This window comes from Electrophorus electricus, chromosome 1 (genome assembly GCF_013358815.1).
Source record: "Electrophorus electricus isolate fEleEle1 chromosome 1, fEleEle1.pri, whole genome shotgun sequence".
NCBI lineage: Eukaryota > Metazoa > Chordata > Actinopteri > Gymnotiformes > Gymnotidae > Electrophorus > Electrophorus electricus.
This window is the reverse complement of record NC_049535.1, coordinates 16,277,804-16,297,600: the sequence shown is the minus strand read 5'-3', so window position 1 is coordinate 16,297,600 and position 19,797 is coordinate 16,277,804. Positions and strand designations below refer to the sequence as shown.

General features: G+C 50.4%; 1 protein-coding gene across 4 annotated transcripts in view; it reads left to right on the top strand.

The window, feature by feature from the left end:
* The first annotated feature begins 482 nt into the window (after nucleotides 1-482).
* The window catches only part of LOC113583255 (nucleosome-remodeling factor subunit BPTF-like), a 32,681-nt gene continuing 13,366 nt past the window's right edge, over nucleotides 483-19,797 (top strand). The window contains exons 1-20 of one of the 4 annotated variants that reach the window (XM_035528757.1): nucleotides 483-1,260; nucleotides 3,419-3,892; nucleotides 5,223-5,571; nucleotides 6,039-6,259; nucleotides 7,384-7,569; nucleotides 8,420-8,584; nucleotides 9,799-9,954; nucleotides 10,192-10,376; nucleotides 10,523-10,884; nucleotides 11,119-11,250; nucleotides 11,689-11,818; nucleotides 12,434-12,569; nucleotides 12,717-12,902; nucleotides 13,295-15,002; nucleotides 16,195-16,319; nucleotides 16,523-16,651; nucleotides 16,904-17,054; nucleotides 17,325-17,364; nucleotides 17,696-17,915; nucleotides 18,645-18,803. In XM_035528757.1, coding sequence (XP_035384650.1) covers nucleotides 738-1,260; nucleotides 3,419-3,892; nucleotides 5,223-5,571; nucleotides 6,039-6,259; nucleotides 7,384-7,569; nucleotides 8,420-8,584; nucleotides 9,799-9,954; nucleotides 10,192-10,376; nucleotides 10,523-10,884; nucleotides 11,119-11,250; nucleotides 11,689-11,818; nucleotides 12,434-12,569; nucleotides 12,717-12,902; nucleotides 13,295-15,002; nucleotides 16,195-16,319; nucleotides 16,523-16,651; nucleotides 16,904-17,054; nucleotides 17,325-17,364; nucleotides 17,696-17,915; nucleotides 18,645-18,803 — 5,737 coding nt within the window. In that variant the 5' untranslated portion in view covers nucleotides 483-737. Of the gene's footprint in view, nucleotides 1,303-3,418; nucleotides 3,893-5,222; nucleotides 5,572-6,038; nucleotides 6,260-7,383; nucleotides 7,570-8,419; nucleotides 8,585-9,798; nucleotides 9,955-10,191; nucleotides 10,377-10,522; nucleotides 10,885-11,118; nucleotides 11,251-11,688; nucleotides 11,819-12,433; nucleotides 12,570-12,716; nucleotides 12,903-13,294; nucleotides 15,003-16,194; nucleotides 16,320-16,522; nucleotides 16,652-16,903; nucleotides 17,055-17,324; nucleotides 17,365-17,695; nucleotides 17,916-18,644; nucleotides 18,804-19,797 lie in introns of all 4 variants that reach the window. The other 3 variants (XM_035528753.1, XM_035528763.1, XM_035528761.1) reach the window with 3 other exon arrangements.

The following is a 19,797-nucleotide window of genomic DNA, read 5'->3' as shown; positions in this document are numbered from 1 at the left end:
AGTTGCCCAAATGTGTTTAATAAATATCTAACACATCAAAAAAACAACAAAGGATATTTTATATATATATATATATATATATATATATATATATATATATATATATATATATATATATATAGCGAGAGAGAGAGAGAGATTAATTGTACTTATACAGTATATATAATTATAAACTCATGAGTGATTCACAATGAATTCATTTGATGCATATACTGTACACATCTGTTTCCGCTCATAAGCATGCAGGACGTAAAAACAATGACGGCGTTTTTCTTTATATCAAGTTAGCGTGCAGGTAGTCTTTTGGCGCGCGCGTGTGTGTGTGTGTACCTGACTCGTTAATAAACAAACACACGCGTAGTTCAGAGGTGAGTGGAGCTGAGCTGAAGCTGCATGGGGCTTGTGGAGCGAGTCACGTGACCTCCGCAGGCCTGCTCGTGCGTTTTCAGCGGTGGGGGGGTAGCGAGAGAGGAAAGGGAAGATGGCGGCTGCGCGCGACCCGGAGCGGGACACCGGCCGTTCCGCTCGAGCTTTCTCCCGTTAATCGAGTCCGGCGCTTCGCGGGACTAACCCCCGTCCGGGGGGGGGGGGAGGAAAAAAAAAAAAAAAAACGGGGCTCGGCGTTCAGTGGGTGTCGTGGTTTTTGGCGGATTTGTATGGGCTGGGGTGGCGCGAAAAAAAAGACCTGAGGTAAAAAAAATATATATATATAAATATACACGATTATCTGAGGTGAAATGAGAGGGAGAAGAGGCAGGCCGCCCAAACATGCGCCAAGGCGGGAGGCTTCGCTAGCGCCAGCCCGCGGATCCCGGGGCGGGCGGGGGAGAGGACGGGGGAGAGGGCGAGGACGACGGGCCGTGCCGTCGGCTTCTGAGGCGGTTGTTCCGAAGGGCGAAGCGCACCGCTCACCAAGGGGTCGACGGAGAGCCGGGGCGAGCTCGCTACCGAGGGGCAGGGGACGCGGTCGGGGCTCGAGAGGCGGCGGGCGCGGGAGGAGGGCGAGGCGGCCGGTCAAGATCGTGTACGACGACCACGAGAGCGACGACCAGGATGCCGCGAGTTTACGGTCGGAGGATGATCTTTCGCGAGACCCACCGCCGTCCGACAACGAGGACGACGAAGACGATGGTGATTATGATGAAGAAGAAGAAGAGCCGACCGATCCCGGGTCCGACTATGTGGAGGAGATCCCGGACGAGGACGACGGCAGCTACTGCACGGAGAGCAGCTTTCGCAGCACCTACGACGACGCGCCGGGTACGGTACCGGTCCGGCTGGCTAAGCGGCTCGCATGTGCACGTCAGTCCCTGATACTCGTTTCTTTTCTTTCTTTTTTTTGGAGAACTTGAGGGGGAAAGTTGGCAGCATTGTTCAAAATGGAGGCCTCTTTGTTTACCGAGATCCGGTGGCAGATCTCTGGGCATCGTGTCGGATGTTTACAAGGGATGGATGTGTAACTTGGTTGTCTGTGTCCAAATCGCTTTGCAGTTACTTCGTCGACATTAAATCAACACGTTTTTGTTTTATAAGTGTGTCGTTTGGGGGTGAAGTTATAGCCAACGACGCTTTTATATAACGCGTTAATCGTGTTAGTCAAACTTGCTCAACCATGCAGCAACGCTTTTTGTTTAACTAACCGAGTTGGCAGAAGTTGGCTAGATTGCTACGATATTATTTTTTTTCGTGTTCAACTCGTTAATGTGACAAAAGCAGCACTTCTGCATCGACTACATTACCGCTTGCCACTCTGTAATGTAGCCAGCTAGCTAGATGGCCGAGCGTCGGATGAAAGCACGCACTTCGCTTGGGGTGGCAGCATCCTGCACGCTCTTCTTTGCATAAAACTGCATCGAAGCAAAACTCACTCGGCTTTCATATTTCATTCCTTGCACTGTAACTGTGCTGAACACGAATATCGCAGTGAACACGATGCGTGCAACTCGGACAAGCATGTAAGGCCTGAGCGAGTTCGCCTTTTGTTTTGAAAACGGCGCCCGGACTCCACCTGTTGTGCGAAGTGCGTGCTTAGATGACCCACGAATGTAGGCGTTCTTCATCTCCTGTGGAGAGGGCGTCGAGGTCCAACGCCACGCTGGGCTCGTTGGGCTCGTTGGGCATGTTTGTGGTATGACCTGGGTATAAATAAGTGTTATGCTGAGCATTAAAGCACGATTCTGTCCCATTTGCCGTTATTTGCGTGCTTGATATGAAGAGGAGTTGGTTACAATCCATAGATATGACTTTGTGTATCCAATCTGGAGTTTCTGGTATAACTGCGTTATCAGAGGCCCGATGTATCACCCTAAAAATAGCTCCGTGCAGATGTTCATGTTTTTTTTTTCCCTCTTTTTTATTCTTAGTATAAACTTAAGCAGTCACTTCAAGTTATTGTTTGCGTTGTGGTTAAACAACAATATTGTCAGTTTTTAATAATCATTTATTAGCTCAAATAATTTCTCTCTGCTTTGTGTAGGACTCTGTATTCTTATGTGAATGAGGGCTACGTGTATTTCCAGATACTGGAAACTGGATTCCTGATACTGTCCCACTAATGAGCCCCTGCTTTGGCAGACATTGAAATGAGCTGGTAATTGAGTCTGCAGTGAGTAAACAGTGGAAAGTCCCCCCCAGGCTTGAGTCTGGGTCCTCTAGGGAGGGGGATGGCAGGGGATTGATTTACCTGCAGCTGTACTGTGGCGGTGTTGCATGTACATTTTCAAAACAGCATCACAACACTCCAAAACAAGTCCAGCATATGATGGCATAATTTTGTGTGCGTCTTGGTGGGTGCGTGCTTGCATGTGTTCATGCCTTTACGATGGGCTACGGTGGTTCTTTTGGTTTCCACCATACAGCCACCTTAAAGAGAGGTTTCCCCAATGGCGGAATTCACACTAATTCAAGCTTAATTTTCGCACCGGAGCTCCACTGTGAGCAGTGGAGGCGTTAAAACCACATCTCTGCTGGGAGATTCTCACCACTGATGATGATGGTCCTTTGATGTCGCTGATCACTATTGACCTTTTTTGTATGTGCCTGTTCTCATTTGAAAAGGAAGCGCCTCATTGGTTGTACTTGGCATCAGCGCTGTGTCACTCTGCTGGCTATTGTGACACTGTTATTTCACTTAGTCTGCGTCTTAAAGAACACGCCCGTGTGTGTGTGTGTTTGTGTTTTCTTACTTTCTGTTCTGTCTGACAGAGTTCTGGCTTAATGATGTCCTTAGATTATGGCCTAATATAATAGCATGAGGTTTACTTCCCACAACAAAGCAAAGTTGCTCTGGACAAGCAACTGTGAACACTAAATATAAATGCTGCATATTCAACTGTTCCACAATCCCAAGTTTCGCTATCTGCCCCTGAAGCACACTGTTTAAAGAAAAAAAACCTTACCCCTTCTTTCTCCCCGCCAGGCCGCCGGAGACCGCGCGTGCCCCGGCCGCGCGCACCTGTCTTTGAGGAGAAGGATGTGCCACCCCTGGAGCTGCCCAAGTCCTCCGACGACCTGCTGGTGCCCGCCACCCACCTGCTGACGGCAGCCTCCATCCATGAGGTGCTGCGCAACTTCGGTGCTGTGCTGCGGCTGTCGCCATTCCGCTTCGAGGACTTCTGCGCTGCGCTCTCGGGCCAGGAGCAGTGCACACTGCTGGCTGAGACGCACACGGCACTTCTGAAGGCCATCCTGCGGGAGGAGGACACGGCCAACACCACGTTCGGCCCCGCCGACCTGAAGGACAGCGTCAACTCCACACTCTACTTTGTGGACGGCATGACGTGGCCCGAGGTGGTGCGCGCCTACTGCGAGAGCGACCCCGAGTACCACCACGTGCTGTGCTTCCAGGATGGGGAGGACTACCCATACGAGCCACTGGAGAGTAAGCTGAAAGGTGAGGGAAGGGGTGTGTGTGTGTGTGTGTGTGTGTGTGTGTGTTTGGGCTGAAGGTACTTTATATCTAACCTATAATTTATATGGTACATTTAAAATCTGTTTTAAATTATAGTTATATAGTTTATTCATTTGGGTTCATGGGCCATGCTTATGGAGTACTTTGACCAACATTAAATGATTAATTGAATATTTAAATTTATTGTGTAATGTGGCAGAAACATTCAAAATAAATTGCTGTGTGTATAAATAATTAAAAGTGACATTTTGCCTATTTGTTTATTTATATCTCACTCATCAACAAACAACAAATAGATTATTGGTTGAGTATTTTGGAAAGAACCACATTTAGGAGCCGCAGCGTAGAGTAGTCGAGCCCCGAGTGAGGATGAGGATGGATGAGCAAAAGAGATCTCCGTTGCTTTTGCTTCTATGATATTTAATAACTGCCGCTGGCACGTGGAGACGGGGTGGTTTTGTTATTCAGGTTCTGGCTCTACAGGACTGATTAGAGTAGTTTGTCTTGATGCAGAAACACGTGTACGTTAAGTCTGCAGGTCTCTAAGACCAGAGAACGATGGAGATTTCGACTGGGGAAGTTAATTCTTGATCAACTTCATTTAGCTCTGGCATATTGTGTTAGACATGAGCAGTCAACTGAAAACAATCAGCCAATTATCAGACAGCGTTATCAGACAGAGTCCGTCCTCCCACAGCTGATGTGTGAAAGTGATGTTTTTTAAAGGCTTGTTCGGTGTTCCTGGGAGAGTTAATTGAGTTAAACAAGTTTTGTATTATTTAATTAAAATGTAGACAGTATTCTAAACAAACAGTCTCTAAGTAGCAAGATGACTAAAAAATACACGTTTAATTTAATAATGAAGTTTAGAAAATAAACCACCTTACAAGCCAAGCAAGCCAGTGTTGTAAATGCTCCACAATAAAACACACACACAGATCATCCATTCTGTGTGTGTGTGGGGGGGGGGGGGGGGGGGGGGGGGGGGGGGAATACAGAATTAAATTGTGTTAATTATGAAGTAGATAGATGTCACATATAATTTTATATATATATATATATATATATATATATATATATATATATATATATATAATATATATATATATATAAAAGATTCCATCTCATGTAATTATTTATTTACTGACATTATTTAATCAATAATTATTAATTATACTAATTCATTATTAATGGTCTAATTGTTTAATCATTTACTTTGGATTAAAACCCCATCTGTATGTAGTTGGATGTTTCTGTCACACCGTGCCATGTCCTCATCAGTGTGAATTTCTCCTGAACCTCTTCTCTGCAGTCCTACAGTTTCTGGTGGATCAGTTCCTGGCCACCAACCTGGCACGGGAGGAGCTGATGTCGGAGGGCGTGGTCCAGTACGATGACCACTGCCGCGTGTGCCATCGCCTCGGTGACTTGCTGTGCTGTGAGACGTGCTCCGCCGTTTACCACCTGGAGTGCGTGCGCCCGCCCCTGGAAGTGGTGCCCGAGGACGAGTGGCAGTGCGAGGTGTGCGTGGCGCACCAGGTGCCCGGCGTGGGCGACAGCGTCACCGAAAGCCAGAAGGCCCGCCCTTACATCAGGCAGGAGCCAATCGGGTTTGACCGCCACCGCAGGAAGTACTGGTTCCTCAATCGCAGAATCGTAGTGTAAGTCTGAAAACTTGGGAGGAAGCTGATCCCATGTTCGCAGACGCACATACACTCGGCTTGGCGTTTGGTTGTGGGGTATTTAGACCGCTGGTTTACTTGGCTTGTTAGGTTGTATAAGTGTGTTAGTTTTTCTTAACTTGGGGAGGTGAGTGCCGGTTTAACAGCAGTGCAGCTTTTTTCTCTGATGCCTTCCGCCGTCTACGGTATCACCGTTCACCACATTTTTACTTAAACATTAAATACTGATATTCTAAATTCATTTATTTTGTCATAAGTATTTTTCCAGAATACCTTTTATGAGCCCTTTTCATTCATTCATTCAGCGTATTAAATCTATAAAGTAGATAATTAGCTGGCGATTAGATTCTAAACTTTCTCCCCTGTTAACGTGTTGGTGCTGTATTACATGGCTTATCTATCAGGACTCGAGCCAACCAAACTACATTACCTGTAATTCCCCCCAGCGAGGAAGACGGTGAGCACGAGAACAAGACCATCTGGTACTACAGTACGCGGGTGCAGCTGGCCGAGCTCCTGGATGTCATGGACCGAACCTGCTGGGAGAAGCAGCTGTGCTCGTCACTGGAGGCCCTGCGTGACGAGATCCACGCGCACATGGACATCACAGAGGAGCTCACCAACAAGGCCCGTGGCAGCAACAAGTGCTACCTGGCCGCCGCCAACGGTATGCGTGCTCGCTCTTTCTCTCGCCCTTTCTCTCTCTAACACTTTTTGGAAGGAGTTTCCTGTTAGTTTGAGTGATTTGATCTCGGTGTGAATCACAGAAGCGTTATCTTCCAGAAATCCTAGAACCTGGTTCAAAGTGGTGCGTGTGTGCATGCGCGTGCGTGTTCTTTAGTCAGCGGTGATTGGTTTGGTGAACTGGTGGCTGTGCTGTGGAGGGGTTCATACCCCTGCCCCACCCTGTGCTCTGGGTATATTGGTCCTCTCTTGCCTGGCATGGCTTAGATGGTGTAGTCTGCAGAGAAGCACCCAGTCAGTGGGGTGTCAAGTAAGTGTGTGTGTGTGTGTGTGTGTGTGTGCACGCGTGCTGGGGTCAGTAATGAGTTGTCAGAAGTGCCAGACTGCAGCATGGTTGTAAGACTATCAGAGAGTGATCTCTGTCTGGCAGAGTTCTAGCCTAAGTAACTGGACACAGAGTTCTGCCCAAAGACTGCCAGGAGTTGGACAGAGAGACAGAGATGGATAGAGAGAGAGAGTGCTGGATATTGGCAGAGGGATGCAGAGAGATGGAGAGAGACAGAGAGAAGACAGGTGAAGAGAAGTTGGCGCTTGCAACCAGAAGAACCCAATAACTCTGAGAGCAAGAAACCCTGAAAAGCGAGAGAGGGAGAGGGAGAGAGAGAGAGAGAGAGAAAGAAGGAGAGATCCTCTCCATCTTTATAGTACCTGACCCAGCTGTTGAAAGATCAGCCAGCCTAGAATGTTTAGTTTCAGAGGTGATGGGATCAATACTGGAAATGCTGTGTACAAGGCTGAGGAACTGAGAAGAGGATGTTATTATTCCATTCCACTGCGTAGACGCGCTGTTCTCAGATCAGCTCAGCGCCACTCATGTTTTCAGGCTAATGCCATCCCGCTACTTAAGGCTCCAATATTCCCTGTGCATCATTTCTTGTGAATTGCTTTAAAAGCCTTTTGAAAGTGAGTTGATCATGACTGAATTAAGCACATTTTTACACTGTCTTCCTTTCTACCTTCCTCCCTCTCCTTTTCTCACACATACACACACCCACCTCTCTCCATTTCTTTCCCTGTCTCCACACGTACGCGCGCGCACACACACAGAGGAGATCCTGGAACGCGTGAGGTCCAAGCAGGAGGAGGAGATGGAGGAGGTGAAGAGGAAGGCTGCAGAGGAGATGGAGAGATCAAAAAAGGAGCAGCTGTCCACAGCTGAGGGGAAGGAGTCGGAAACGCCTGCTGAGAAATACCCACAGGCCCAAACGGGCACCGAGGAAGCCAGCCCTGCAGGTAATGAAGGACCCCAAAACCAGTGGCTGCGAGCTGATTTCGGTTCAGATGAAAAGAGGGTCCTACTCACTTCCCGTTTCCCCTTACTAGTAGGAAAGTACCATGATGCTTCAGTAACTAACTCCTGTCCCACCATGTGCCAGTGTTTAGTGGCATCATCCTGTCATTGTTGGCATTGCGATGAAACATTTGTAAATATGTTTACAAGGTAGATGTAGGAGTTGTAAAAGTCATGTGGAATTTGGACCAAGGGAGCATTTCATTGTTCGGAAGTGAAGTGGAGTGGGTTGTAGATGTCGTCTGTGAGCACTAGAGGGTGCCGTGGATCCTGTGCTTTTCACCAGTCTGTGCTCATATAGCCAGCGGTCAACTCCTGTGCTCGACCGTGTGCAACAGCTGGATGTGTTAAAAGAGCTGAATCTGTTAAAAGAGCTGAATCTGTCCGGCAGAGACATGGCTGGATTCTGGTTTACTTTTTGGGATTGCTATGTGACTTATGCAAGGCGCACCTGAAGGTGCCCTGCTGGTTAACGCTAATGTAAATGCCAGTGGAATTCGTGGTACTTTTTAATGTACAAGCGTGTTTGTTTATTTGTTCAGTGAACAAACTGATGGTGTCTCTCAATCATTGGTCCAGGGTCAATGCCATCTGTGGCGGTTATGTCCTGTGCTGTCACACACACATCCTACAGCAGGTTCCTGCGTAGGAGCAGAATGGCCTTTTCAGCTCCTGTGGGGTCACGGCATTGTACAGTTTAGTGACGTCCTTCTCCGACAAGCCATGAGCTCTAACTCCAGCTTCCCAATTGATATACAGTGCTCTGCTCGTCACCGGTGTGTTCCTCTGTAGCCGAAGCACCCTCTGGTGACACTGCAAAGCACAGCGACTCTGAATCCCCGGAGACCGGGTCCTGCGGGGCCTCCGTCACACTGCCTGCGGGGCCTCCCACCGGGCAAGGCGCAGCCGTCGAGCCCCGCAGAGGAGCGGGTCCGGAGGAGCCATGCACGGCAGCAGGTACACGGCACGGCAGGCGTGTTTCCCCGGTGACGTGCTCTCAGCCCATCCCTCCCCCTGCTCTCTCCCCACCCGCTGCCATCGTCAGTGTCTTTATCTGTCTGTGCGTTTGGGGCACCAAGCAGCGCGCGGTTCCTTGCTAGTGCTGCATGCTGGAGTTGATGCGTGCAATCGCATTGACTTCTGCTGGGATCAAGGTCTTGTTGCTATGGCTTCAGCTCCCTCCCCGCCCCCCCATCGCTTTTCTCCCTTAGGCTCTTAACTTCCACTTTTAGTCATCTTGATCTGTCTCTTTTTACTGCCTGTTTGTATTCTCTCTCTCTCTCTCTCTCTCTCTCTCTCTCTCTTTCTCCCTCTCCCCTCGCCTCACTCTGTGAGGAGGTGTGTGTTGGGCGTAGTACTTGGGCGGTGCAGCTGGCAGGGCTCGAAGGTTCTGCCTGTTTCTTTTGGCTGTGGCAGGAGTCAGAATCATACTTGAATCTGGACTAAATTACATCACGGCCATACTCCTAAGTGCTCTGTGGTCAAGACTGACGCGAGCATGACACATCTAAAACCGACCGGTGCTGCATTGTGTGTGTGTGTGTGTGTGTGTGTGTGTGTGTGTGTGTGTGTGTGTGTGTGTGTGTGTGTGTGTGTGTGTGTGTGTGTGTGTGTGTGTGTGTGAGTGTGTGTGTGTGTGTGTGTGTGTGTGTGTGTGTGTGTGTGTGTGTGTGTGTGCGCGCTTGAACTGGTAGAGCAGTTAATAAAAACCCGGCATCTCCATTCCAGCGCTGTTTGTTTCAGCCGACCATCGCTGTGTCCTTCGTTTTGGGTATTTTTTCCCAGATCTTCGGGACACTGCCTGGGTTACTGGTGTTGCGCCTTCCCATTGACCCCCCCCCCCACCTGCTCAGACCGCTGGGCCTCTCCTTCCCATGTGTTGCCTTGCTTTTGTTTGGACTACTTGGTCATTTTTGACTGCTGGTCAAAACCATTCTCGCTTGTTGTAGGATGATACCAAAGTGTTTTTCATTCCTAATAACGAATCGAGTCTTGCCTTTCAGTTTACTGTTGTATGTGAACAAGTCTGTAAAACGCAAAAGTCTAACTTTTTAAAACTTCTCCATTGTCGTCGCACTCTGTGCCTCACTTGCGTTTGCAAAGCTGCACTAGGGCTTGTTTTCAGGGTTCACCCGCCCGCTGAGTTTCCATCGTTTTGCCTTCAATCACAGAGCACTCCCCTTGGTCAGGCGCCGATGTTGGGGAAGGTGCCTCTTCTCCGCGGGCCCCACCAACCGCAGATGAGAACAGCCAAAGCAGCCTGAAGGGGGGAGGAGAAGATCCAGACGCCATCGAGAAGGCCTCCGAATCCAGCCAGGACGAGAAGGGTGAGCCCCGGGTGTCTCCCAACGCTGCTGGTTCCAACAGAGATCAGAGCTTCTCACTCTGGTCCGTGCCTCCACCAAGCCAGACTGGGCCCTTGCTTTCACGGGCTTGGGTGTTTGAAGAGCTGGAAGAGAACGCCCGGAGTGGCCGGGGCATCCGCACAAGCTGGACCGAGAACCTCTGAAGCAGAGCCAATAACTTCGTTATTCTGACCTCAAGCCGCGTCCGTGTTTGTGCAGGTGAGGGGAAGGAGAGGGGGCGAGGGGAGACCCCGGGCGGGGCCCGGGGGTTGGCGACGGCGGCAGCAGCCACGCGCATGGTGACCCGCCTGCGCAACCCCGACAGCAAGCTGAGCCAGCAGAAGAGCCAGCAGGTGGCAGCAGCGCTCCATGAGGCCAATAAGGGCTACAAGGAGGGGAAAGAGGTGAGGGGTTCCCGGGAGGGTTTCAGAAAGCCGCCCCCCTCCGCCGTGTTTGTTTACATGGGTGCTCGGGTAGCAGGTGGTTCTGGTTTTTCAGTTTGAGTTTTCACTAAATTCTTTTTGCCTCTCCTCTCCTCCTCTCCCCTCAGGTCCTGGTGGTGGGCCAACAGGGGGAGGTGGCCCGGCTGAACCCGCGCAGCACCAGAGACCTGGTCATGAAGGGCTCGCTCGGCTCCTTCTTCCGCCTGGGCCAGGAGGGCAAGTACCGGGTCTACCAGAACCAGTACAGCGCCAACGCCCTGGCGCTCAACAAGCACCAGCACCGCGAGGACCATGACAAGCGGCGCCACCTCGCCCACAAGTTCTGCATGACCCCCGCCGGCGACTTCAAGTGGAACGGCTCCGTGCACGGCTCCAAGATGCTCACCGTGTCCACGCTGCGGCTCACCATCATCCAGCTGGAGAACAACGTGCCCGCCCCCTTCCTGCACCCCAACTGGACCTCCCACAGGTACGCAGGCGGCCGCTAATACGCCGCTGCGTCCGGGTTTGATGTCTAACCGCAAGTCATCGTGGCGGCACGGAGTTCTCGGTCCAGTCCCAGAGGAGCCGTTTCACGACTTTACTTCTTTCCCAGCATGCCTGAGCAGAGTGAACCTGACGTGTGTGTGTGTGTGTGTGTGTGTGTGTGTGTGTGTGTGTGTGTGTGCGTGTGCGTGCGTGCGGGGTGGGGGTTTCCCCTCAGGGCGAACTGGATCAAGGCAGTACAGATGTGCAGTAAGGCGCGGGAGTTTGCACTGGCCCTAGCCATCCTGGAGTGCGCCATCAAACCAGTGGCCCTGCTGCCGGTGTGGAAGGACGCGCTGGGACACACACGGTAAAGCGTCGCTGGTCCTAGCTCGGTGTTCTTGTGTGGTTCTCCGTTTTCTTTTTTGTTCTTCTTTCTTTGCCCGACCCAGATCAACCCAGCTCCTCTGCTAACCGCTAGCCCTGGCGCTGCCCACAATGCCCACTGCGAATCAAAGGGGCCAGTCTGTGTTGCAGACTAATATTTGCGCAGGGCCAGGCCCCCCACTGCAGGGGCAGGGAGGGGAGGGTCTGCAGGCTCCCCTCGTTCTCACACCTTCCTCCGCAAACCCACCAGAGCCCTCTGCTGTTGAGAGTGGAGCGCGTCCAAAGCCGGGAGTTCATTTAGTGGGTCATTCATCAGACTGGAAGCACGCGAGCGCGCATGTCTGTCTGTGTGTGTGTGTGTGTGTGTGAGAGAGAGAGCAAGTGAGAGAAAGTGGCTGACGACCACCTCCCCTGGCTGCAGGCTGCACCGTATGACGTCTCTGGAGCGAGAGGAGAAGGAGAAGATGAGGAAGAGGGAGAGGAAGTTGGAGGAAGAGGAGATTATGCAACAGGCCACCTGGGTGAAATACACCTTCCCTATCAAACACCAGGTGAGTTTGGTGTTATACACACTTAGTTTCATTTGTGGCATTTGGCACATGCTGTAATGCAGAGAGACTTAAAGAAGTGCTTTGCTGTTTAATGCTGGTACATACATCCTCAGGCTTTAGACGCACACACACACACACACACACACACACAAACACACACTTAGTTAAACATATGCTGATAGATGCTGCCTCTTTTGTTCTTATTTACAAACACACGCTCACTGTCTTTTGTTTGCACACTGTTGTATTGCATGCCTGCCAGTTGTTTTTACTAAAGGCCCAGATATGTTCAGTCTCCCTTTTCCAGCCTTAATTAAAACCATTTTCATTTCTCTCAGGTGCGTGCGTGGTATTTTGTCAACACCATCACCAACACGAGTGTGTACAGCATAATAATATTGATCAGTTCGGACTATTCCACCAATAGTATAACCACATAGTAGACCAGTATTACCAAGGCCACTGCAGGCTAACGAGAGCTATTCCAAACCCACAGTACTGTGGCATCAGGTTCCTACCTTACTTGGTTGTCCGCCCTGCTTTTACCACGTACCGAGGTGCGCGAGCGTTTGTTCGTGCGTGTGCGTAATGAGACATTAAATGTTTGTTGTGCAGGTTTGGAAGCAGAAGGGGGAGGAGTACAGGGTGACTGGATATGGTGGGTGGAGCTGGATCAGTAAGACCCACGTCCATCGCTTTGTGCCCAGGCTACCTGGCAATACCAACCCCAACTACCGCAAAGAGCCAGAAGGTGGCTATCCATTCAGTCTGTTCTCAGCTTTCCCAGTCAGTCAGTAAATGTGTGTGTGGGGCGGGGGGTGGTTCACACTTCAGTTTGTTCATAATTCTTTCGTCAGTGTAAATGCTTTTATTTTAACGTTTGTTTGTTTGTTATTAGCTGCCAAGAGTGGCAAACCTGTCGATCTGAACAAAGCAAAAAGTGTTGCGTGTCTTGAACTGGCCAAGAGTGACCCAGCAGAGCAGGGAAAGGACAGCAAGGAGGATGAGGATGAGAGCAAGAAGGAGGAAGAGGAGGAGGAGATGGAGACTGAAGCAGAAGACTCTCAGCCGGATGCTGGAAAAGGTGTCAGCTTTTCACGTGAATCTGCACCCCACCTCCTTTTTTTTTCCATCCTTGTTAACGTTAAACTATTTAAACTGTAAGAAATGACTTTTAATTATTATATTTGTTGAAGACTGTACAGTTGTCATTGTTGGCTGTTCAGTTGCATTTGTAGCCATAGGGAATTGCCGGAACTTGGATTACATGTGTTGTTTAACTTTGAGTGTACATGGGAAATGCCCGGAACTATTTTTAATTGGTCCGAAACGCATTCTGTTGGTACAGAGTGATTGTGATAATATATATCACAATCACTCTGTACCAACAGAATAATTAATATATAATTATTCTGTTGGCACTGAGTGATTGTGATATATTAATTATTCTTGGGTCCTGGATCTTTGTATCTTCAGATGGCGACCCCATCAAGCAAGAAGAAGAAACCGCCAGACCGCCATCTCCAGGGCAACGCCCCTTCAACTACAGCGTGGTCAACGTGAGCGAGGGCTTCCTGTTGCGGACGGCCTATAAGAAAGTCAAGGCCTCCAAGCTGGACGGGCTCCTGGAGCGTCGAGTCAAGCAGCACGCCATCGAGGAGAAGCAGCGCGCCGAACGCCGCAAGCTGGCCTTCGTGTCCAACCCCAAGGTCGTAATCCAGAGGCTCGAGGTCAAAATGGAGCCACAGGCCACGGCGATCCCCACACGAGCCGAGGTCGCGAAGCCTGCCGGCTCACCCAAGGAGCTTGCGCGTCCCGCCCAGAGCCCGACCGTCGGTCAGGGTGCGGATACCAAGTCGCACCAAAGGACAGGTGGGTCCGCAGGTGAGTGTGTGGGACAGGCGGGACCCGCCGGAGGGAGTAATCTGGCGCAGCACGGCACTGAGGCCAAGCTCCAAGCAACTGCGCCTCCTTTCTCAGGGGACACTGATAAGCAACGTGCTACCGCGGACACCAGCAGCCTAAGCCTGCAGGGGGGGAATGCTGCCCTCCCTTCCAGCGGGGGCAGTAGCGAGCGAAAAATCATTAGCGTAGGCAACCAACAAACCAGTCTAAGTACACCAGCACAAGTGAATAATGTCACGTCATTTGGAGAAAGTGGGGGTGAGTACAGGGAAGAGGAGGGGAAGAGGGAGGCAGGTGAGGACGACGCAGCTTTGGAACCGACGCCAAAACCGGCTCTTTCCTTTCAAATAAACGGGCAAGAGCCAGTTTCCATCGCGGTACCCGTCATCAAGGAGAGCTCCTTGGGTCTGACCCACAGCATGGTAAGTAAGATGAATGAAAGGGCCGTGGAGGATGATGGGAAGGCGCTCTCGCTGAAGGACGCTCTGAAGCCCTTACTGAACGGAAGCACTGTTCTGGGCGGGGACCCGGAAAGGACAAACATTGCGGGAGTTGCGGGGGAAAACCTGGATTATCTTCCCCCTCAGAAGGTCCCCCGTCTGGGGGACACAGTGGAGGAGCTGGCCTTGTCCTCGCCAACCATACCTAAAGCAGTGCCTGCACTGGACAGCAAAGACCAGGACAGCATGGAGGCCAGGCTGGGCGGGGCCGTGGGAGGGGACGGCAGGACGGCGGTACCGTCTCCCGTGCCGTCGGCGGAGGACCTGAGCCTCGGCAGCGACTTCGCAGAGGGAAACTGCAACAGCGCTTCAGCCACGCCAGTCGAGCCGGTCGTGACCCCCAGCACCACGGCCTGTACCGAGTCCTGGACGGAATCCCGGACCACCACGACCAAAAGCACCGCGACATGCGTGGCCTCCCCAGCCCCTCGGGGTCAAACGGAACGGACTGTCGCCGTGGAGACGAAGACCGCCGTCGCGCCCTCGTCCACAAACGGCATGGCGCTGCCGGTCTCTGTGACCGCCACCCGAGAGCGCGTGCAGCTGCTGAAGTTCGCCCGGGCCAAGAAGACGCGCTCGGGTACGGCGCTGCCGTCCTACCGCAAGTTCACCACCAAGAGCTGCAGGAAGAGCATCTTCGTGTTGCCCAGCGACGAGCTGAAGAAACTAGCACGCAATGGGGGCTTCAGGGAGGTTCCCGTGTTCAGCTACAACGCCAAGCCTGCCACCGACATCTGGCCGTACCCCTCCCCGAGACCCACTTTCGGCATCACATGGAGGTCAGTTAGTCAGCGTTCACGTTGGACAAACTTTGGTCAGTTTCCTTGCACCATGTTTTTTTGCTCTATGGTCAGCCATTTGATCTACAGTCAGTCTAATTAACCTCTAGTCTAGTGATGGCCAACCCTGGTCCTCTACATTTTTCCAGTATCCAGGTCCTACTTGCACCCAACACCTCATCCAGTCAGGCAGGCATGTTGAGGAGTCATTGATTAACACGATTAGTTGAGTGCGGACTTGACCTAACCTCTGCGGGTAGGTAGATCTACCAGGGACACAGGTGATGGCTTAGTGTTTTATCCTTTTAAAACAATGCTCACTCACCACTTTTATTTACGTTCTACATTTTCACAGACGCTCTTATCCAGAGCGACTCATAAAAGCACTTTGTCATCCACTCGGAGAACGTGTCCTAGCCGGTACAGCAGAGTTCAAGACACCCTTGAACCAGAATACTGCTGAAACGCAGGAATCGATGTTGATACCTAGAAGAAGTAGTGAGCATGAGCTCTCAGACGGGCTCTCATAAGTGCAGTAACAGACAACACGTTCCTCTCCCGTACCCTCTACAATAAAGACTCAAAACCTTCAAACGCAAGGAAGCAGTCCCGAGTGCATGTTATTCCGTCGGGACCCGTTCTGTGTCCCTTTCTGTGTTTGTACCATGACTCCAGTGGCCCAAGAGAGGAAACGTTAAATTATTTTTATAGGCTGTGCGCTCAAGACGTTACTCATCTTAACTTACCCGGCAGAATGAGACGGTGCTGCCATAACCACTGGAGACACTTTTTTTTCCCCCTGCCCTTCAAAGGGAATGCTAGAGGGAAAAACGAGATGCTTCTTTCCTTATTTGTTCTGTTTCAGAGCATTAGTTCAGCATGTTAAATTCTCCAAAACAAACAAACATGCCATTAGGGGCTTGCTTAGCTTAGGACAATGGCAAAAGTCTTTCTGCAGAGCAAATCCTGAAATTACTGAATATTTTTTGGCCATTGTTATCTGTTGCGCTTAATTTATTGTTTTATTGATGCCGACGCCAAAACCATAATGAAAACCAGTTGGAGCCAGAAAATTTGCATGAGAGACCTGCAATCTTCTTTTCTTTGTCATTAGATAAGGTTAAGGTAACGGTGTCACGTTGGGTCGGTTGTAATGGCGTGTGTGTGTGTGTGTGTGTGGTTGGAAATCCAGATATCGTCTCCAGACCGTCAAGTCGTTAGCAGGGGTGAGTCTGATGCTGCGCCTGCTCTGGGCATGCCTGCGCTGGGATGACATGGCCGTGAAACCGTCCTCCAACGCTGGGACGACTCGCACTGGTAAATGGGCCTCGCCACCGGGGGCAGCACTGAGCTGCCGCTGTCTTGGGTCAGTGGTTTTAATCCCATAAACAGACAGTGGGTAGCACTTCCCTGTCCCAAAAGGCCCAGGTTTTTCCACCTTAACATCTCCCACAAATATACAAGTAATGGAGTCTGGCATGTGCTGTCCTAGTTTTGAGCCGTGTGTGTGTGTGATCCAGAAACGTCAGACACGGACATCACCACCACAGAGATCATCAAGCGCAGAGATGTCGGCCCATATGGGATCCGGTCGGAATACTGCATACGGAAGATCATCTGTCCGATCGGGATACCAGAGGAGCCTAAAGGTGAGAGTACATTCTTCCGCAAATATGGTGTTCTTGTCCCTAGCCAGCAAGGGAGACGTTTCCGTATACCGTGGCTGTGCAGTTCAGGTTCAGAAATCAGAAGTCCATTTTCGAATTTTACTCGAGCTGCCAGGTAGATTCCAGTGTTTGTAGTTCATCAGGAAATGCGATACGTTTAGCGGGGGGTGGGGAAGACTTCTTGACGAAAGCTGGTTCGGTGGGGGCTGTAACCTGTGGTTCCGTCTGCTGCAGAGACGCCGACGCCACAGAGGAAGGGGCTTCGCTCCAGTGCCCTGAGACCCAAGAGGCCTGAGCCCACCAAGCAGACTGGCCCCATCATCATCGAGACCTGGGTGCCCGAGGAGGAGCTCGACCTGTGGGAGATCCGAGCCTTCTCGGAGCGGTATGGGGGTGGCCACCAAAAGATACACACACACACACACACACACACACACACACACACACACACACACACACACACACACACACACACACGACAGGCATTGGGGCACATAAGGCAGAGCTTCTCAGTAACATAACCTCATCATGAGGATTTACCATAGCTATTTCTCCGACCTCGCCTAATGTGCCCGTTACGGGTGCGGAGGGACGTGTGGAGGGTTCTGGGGCTGTGGTTGGTTAACGCCACTTGGTTTCTCTCTGTCGGGTCCAGGGCGGAGAAGGAGAAAGCCCAGGCTGCGGAGCAGGCCAAGGTTGGTGCATGGAGGAAAGCCGTGGAGCTACAAGCTAATCCACTTCCGATCCTGTTTTAGATTTGGGTCCTATTTTCAATTCAGTTCTCAAAGTCAGTTCTGGCTAATAATAATTTTGGCAGGGTTGTTTTCTTTAAAAGTTATTAAATAGATTTTTATGTAAATCTGATTTGTATATTATTTGAGCTTTTTTTTTTTTTTTTTTTTTTTTTTTTTTTTTTTACAATATTTAATGGAAAGCTTATTGTACATTAATCATAGTTAGGCAAATTATCATAGTATTTCCTGTCACATTAGTCAGCATGTTGATTGGTACCGTCTGTTATTTTAGAAGCGTGTAGACCAAAAGCAAGCGTCCGGAACAGCAGCCACTCCCTCTAGTAGCCCTGCTACCCCCAGCACTCCCAAAGTGATGGTAGGGTCCCTCACCAGCCAGGTCACCCCTGGAACCAAAGTGGTACTGGCCACCAAGATGGGCACACCTGTCACATTCCAGCAAAACAAGAACTTCCAGCAGACGTTTGCCACTTGGGTCAAAGGCCAAGGCCAAGGTGAGGGAAACCCCAGACTGTGTGTTCTAGCTACGTCTCCACATCGCCTCTCCCTCTGTCACGTGCACGCCGTTTCCTGTTAGAAACACACCACCTCATCCAAAGTGCTGCTCCACCTGTGTGACGTTTACCCATACGCGCTCTCTCTCCCTTTTATCTTTGCACGTTGTCATTTGGGATCTTTTGTTTATTTCCACTCGCTTTGATCTCACTTTTAAACGACAGGTCTTGTTCTTAAAGCACCGAGGCCAGCCAAGCCCACGGAGGCCGTGCCTGCCTGAACCGTCCAGCCTGGGGAGGGGCTGGGTGGGTGGGTGGGTTGTGACATGGTCCGCATGAGGTCCTGCATGCTCTGGTTGGCCGAGTGCAGACTCAGTGTAAGCAACTCTGGCTGTCCGTTGGCTGACCGTCGGCTAGCTGGCGGTTGATTGGCGGCTTGCCTTGCGTTTGGACAGCACGGCCCAGCATGTGTTGTGTGGAGGGAGCGTGACCTACCCGGCAGTGTGGCCTGCTTCTGATGCCCACGGGCCTTCAGAGCTTTATTCAATCATCCGTTGTAATTAGCCGTGAAACACAGTTAATGATTTGTCAAATATGGGCCTTTGTTTGCTGCCACCCACTCCATCTGTTTTTCCCGCTCATCTATGCTCCATTACTACTTTTAAAGGTTTTTTAAAATCCACACATATATATTAAAAAAATATATGAACAACCTCTCGGTGCTCTCAGTCTCCAGCAGTACTGTCACCTCTGTCTCCACGACGACGGGCCAGACGTTCCAGATCTCGGGCAGTCCCGTGTCCGTGGCTGGCAAAGTCGTGGCGGCCAAACTCCCTCTGCCCGCCAGCAGCAAGATCGTGACGCTCAGCGTACCCACCACGCAAGGAGGTACCGCTGCAGACGCCTACTGACAGACGTAGACCCTTGCTGACCATGACTAGCCCTTACTGACAGTTGCACACACTTACCAGCAACTGCTGACCCTTCACGGACCTTTACTGACCCCTGCTGACCTTTACTGAATGCTACGCTTCCTCATTGATTACTGCTGAACCTGACTGCACGCTGTTGGCCCACTATTGACCCCTACTGACGGCTAGGGCACTACTCATGAAAAATCATGTCACAGACTATGAAATCTGCCTTTTCCCATGAACAGTTTTAATTAAAATTTATTAATGCTGAAGGGGAAAAAATTATTACTGCTATAATTATTGGCTACTATCTTAGCTATGTAGCTAGATAGCATAGTTAAGTGCTATTTAATAAATTCCTTCAACTGTATCATTTGTTTTCTAAAATCCACAAAAGCTGGAATTTTACTGTCATTTACTCAAATTTTTCCCATGAGTTTAGTAGGGCCTTCCAGACCCGAGAACTACTGCTGACCCTTACTGACAATGTCCCACACTTTTTGTGGGTCATCACACGTACTCCTCACCCCGTAGTTGATCCTTGACTGATTGTTAGCTACTAATCTCAGCTGACCTTTCCCGACAGCTATAGACAACTACTGCCATCTAGATGCCTAATTGTGGCCAGTAACCATTATCGAAAGCTCCGGACCCTTCCGGAACACTGCTGACTACTACCGGTTAAACATTTTACACATCCGCTCACTGTTGGGGAGGATTTCTGATTACCCAGGGCTACTGACTGTTATTGGCATGTGCCAACATGGAGGCAGAAACTAGTACTGTTCCAAATGGAATCACCTTATGCGTTTCATGATGCAAAATTACATGTTTTTGAGCAAACTTGGTTAATGACCAGCGCTTTCAGAAACTCTCAATGCTGTGTTTATATTCACAGTGTGTATAACCAGTAGGTTCAGTACAGTTAACATTTTAGAATAGAGTGTGTTTCGTATTCCCTTTGAAAA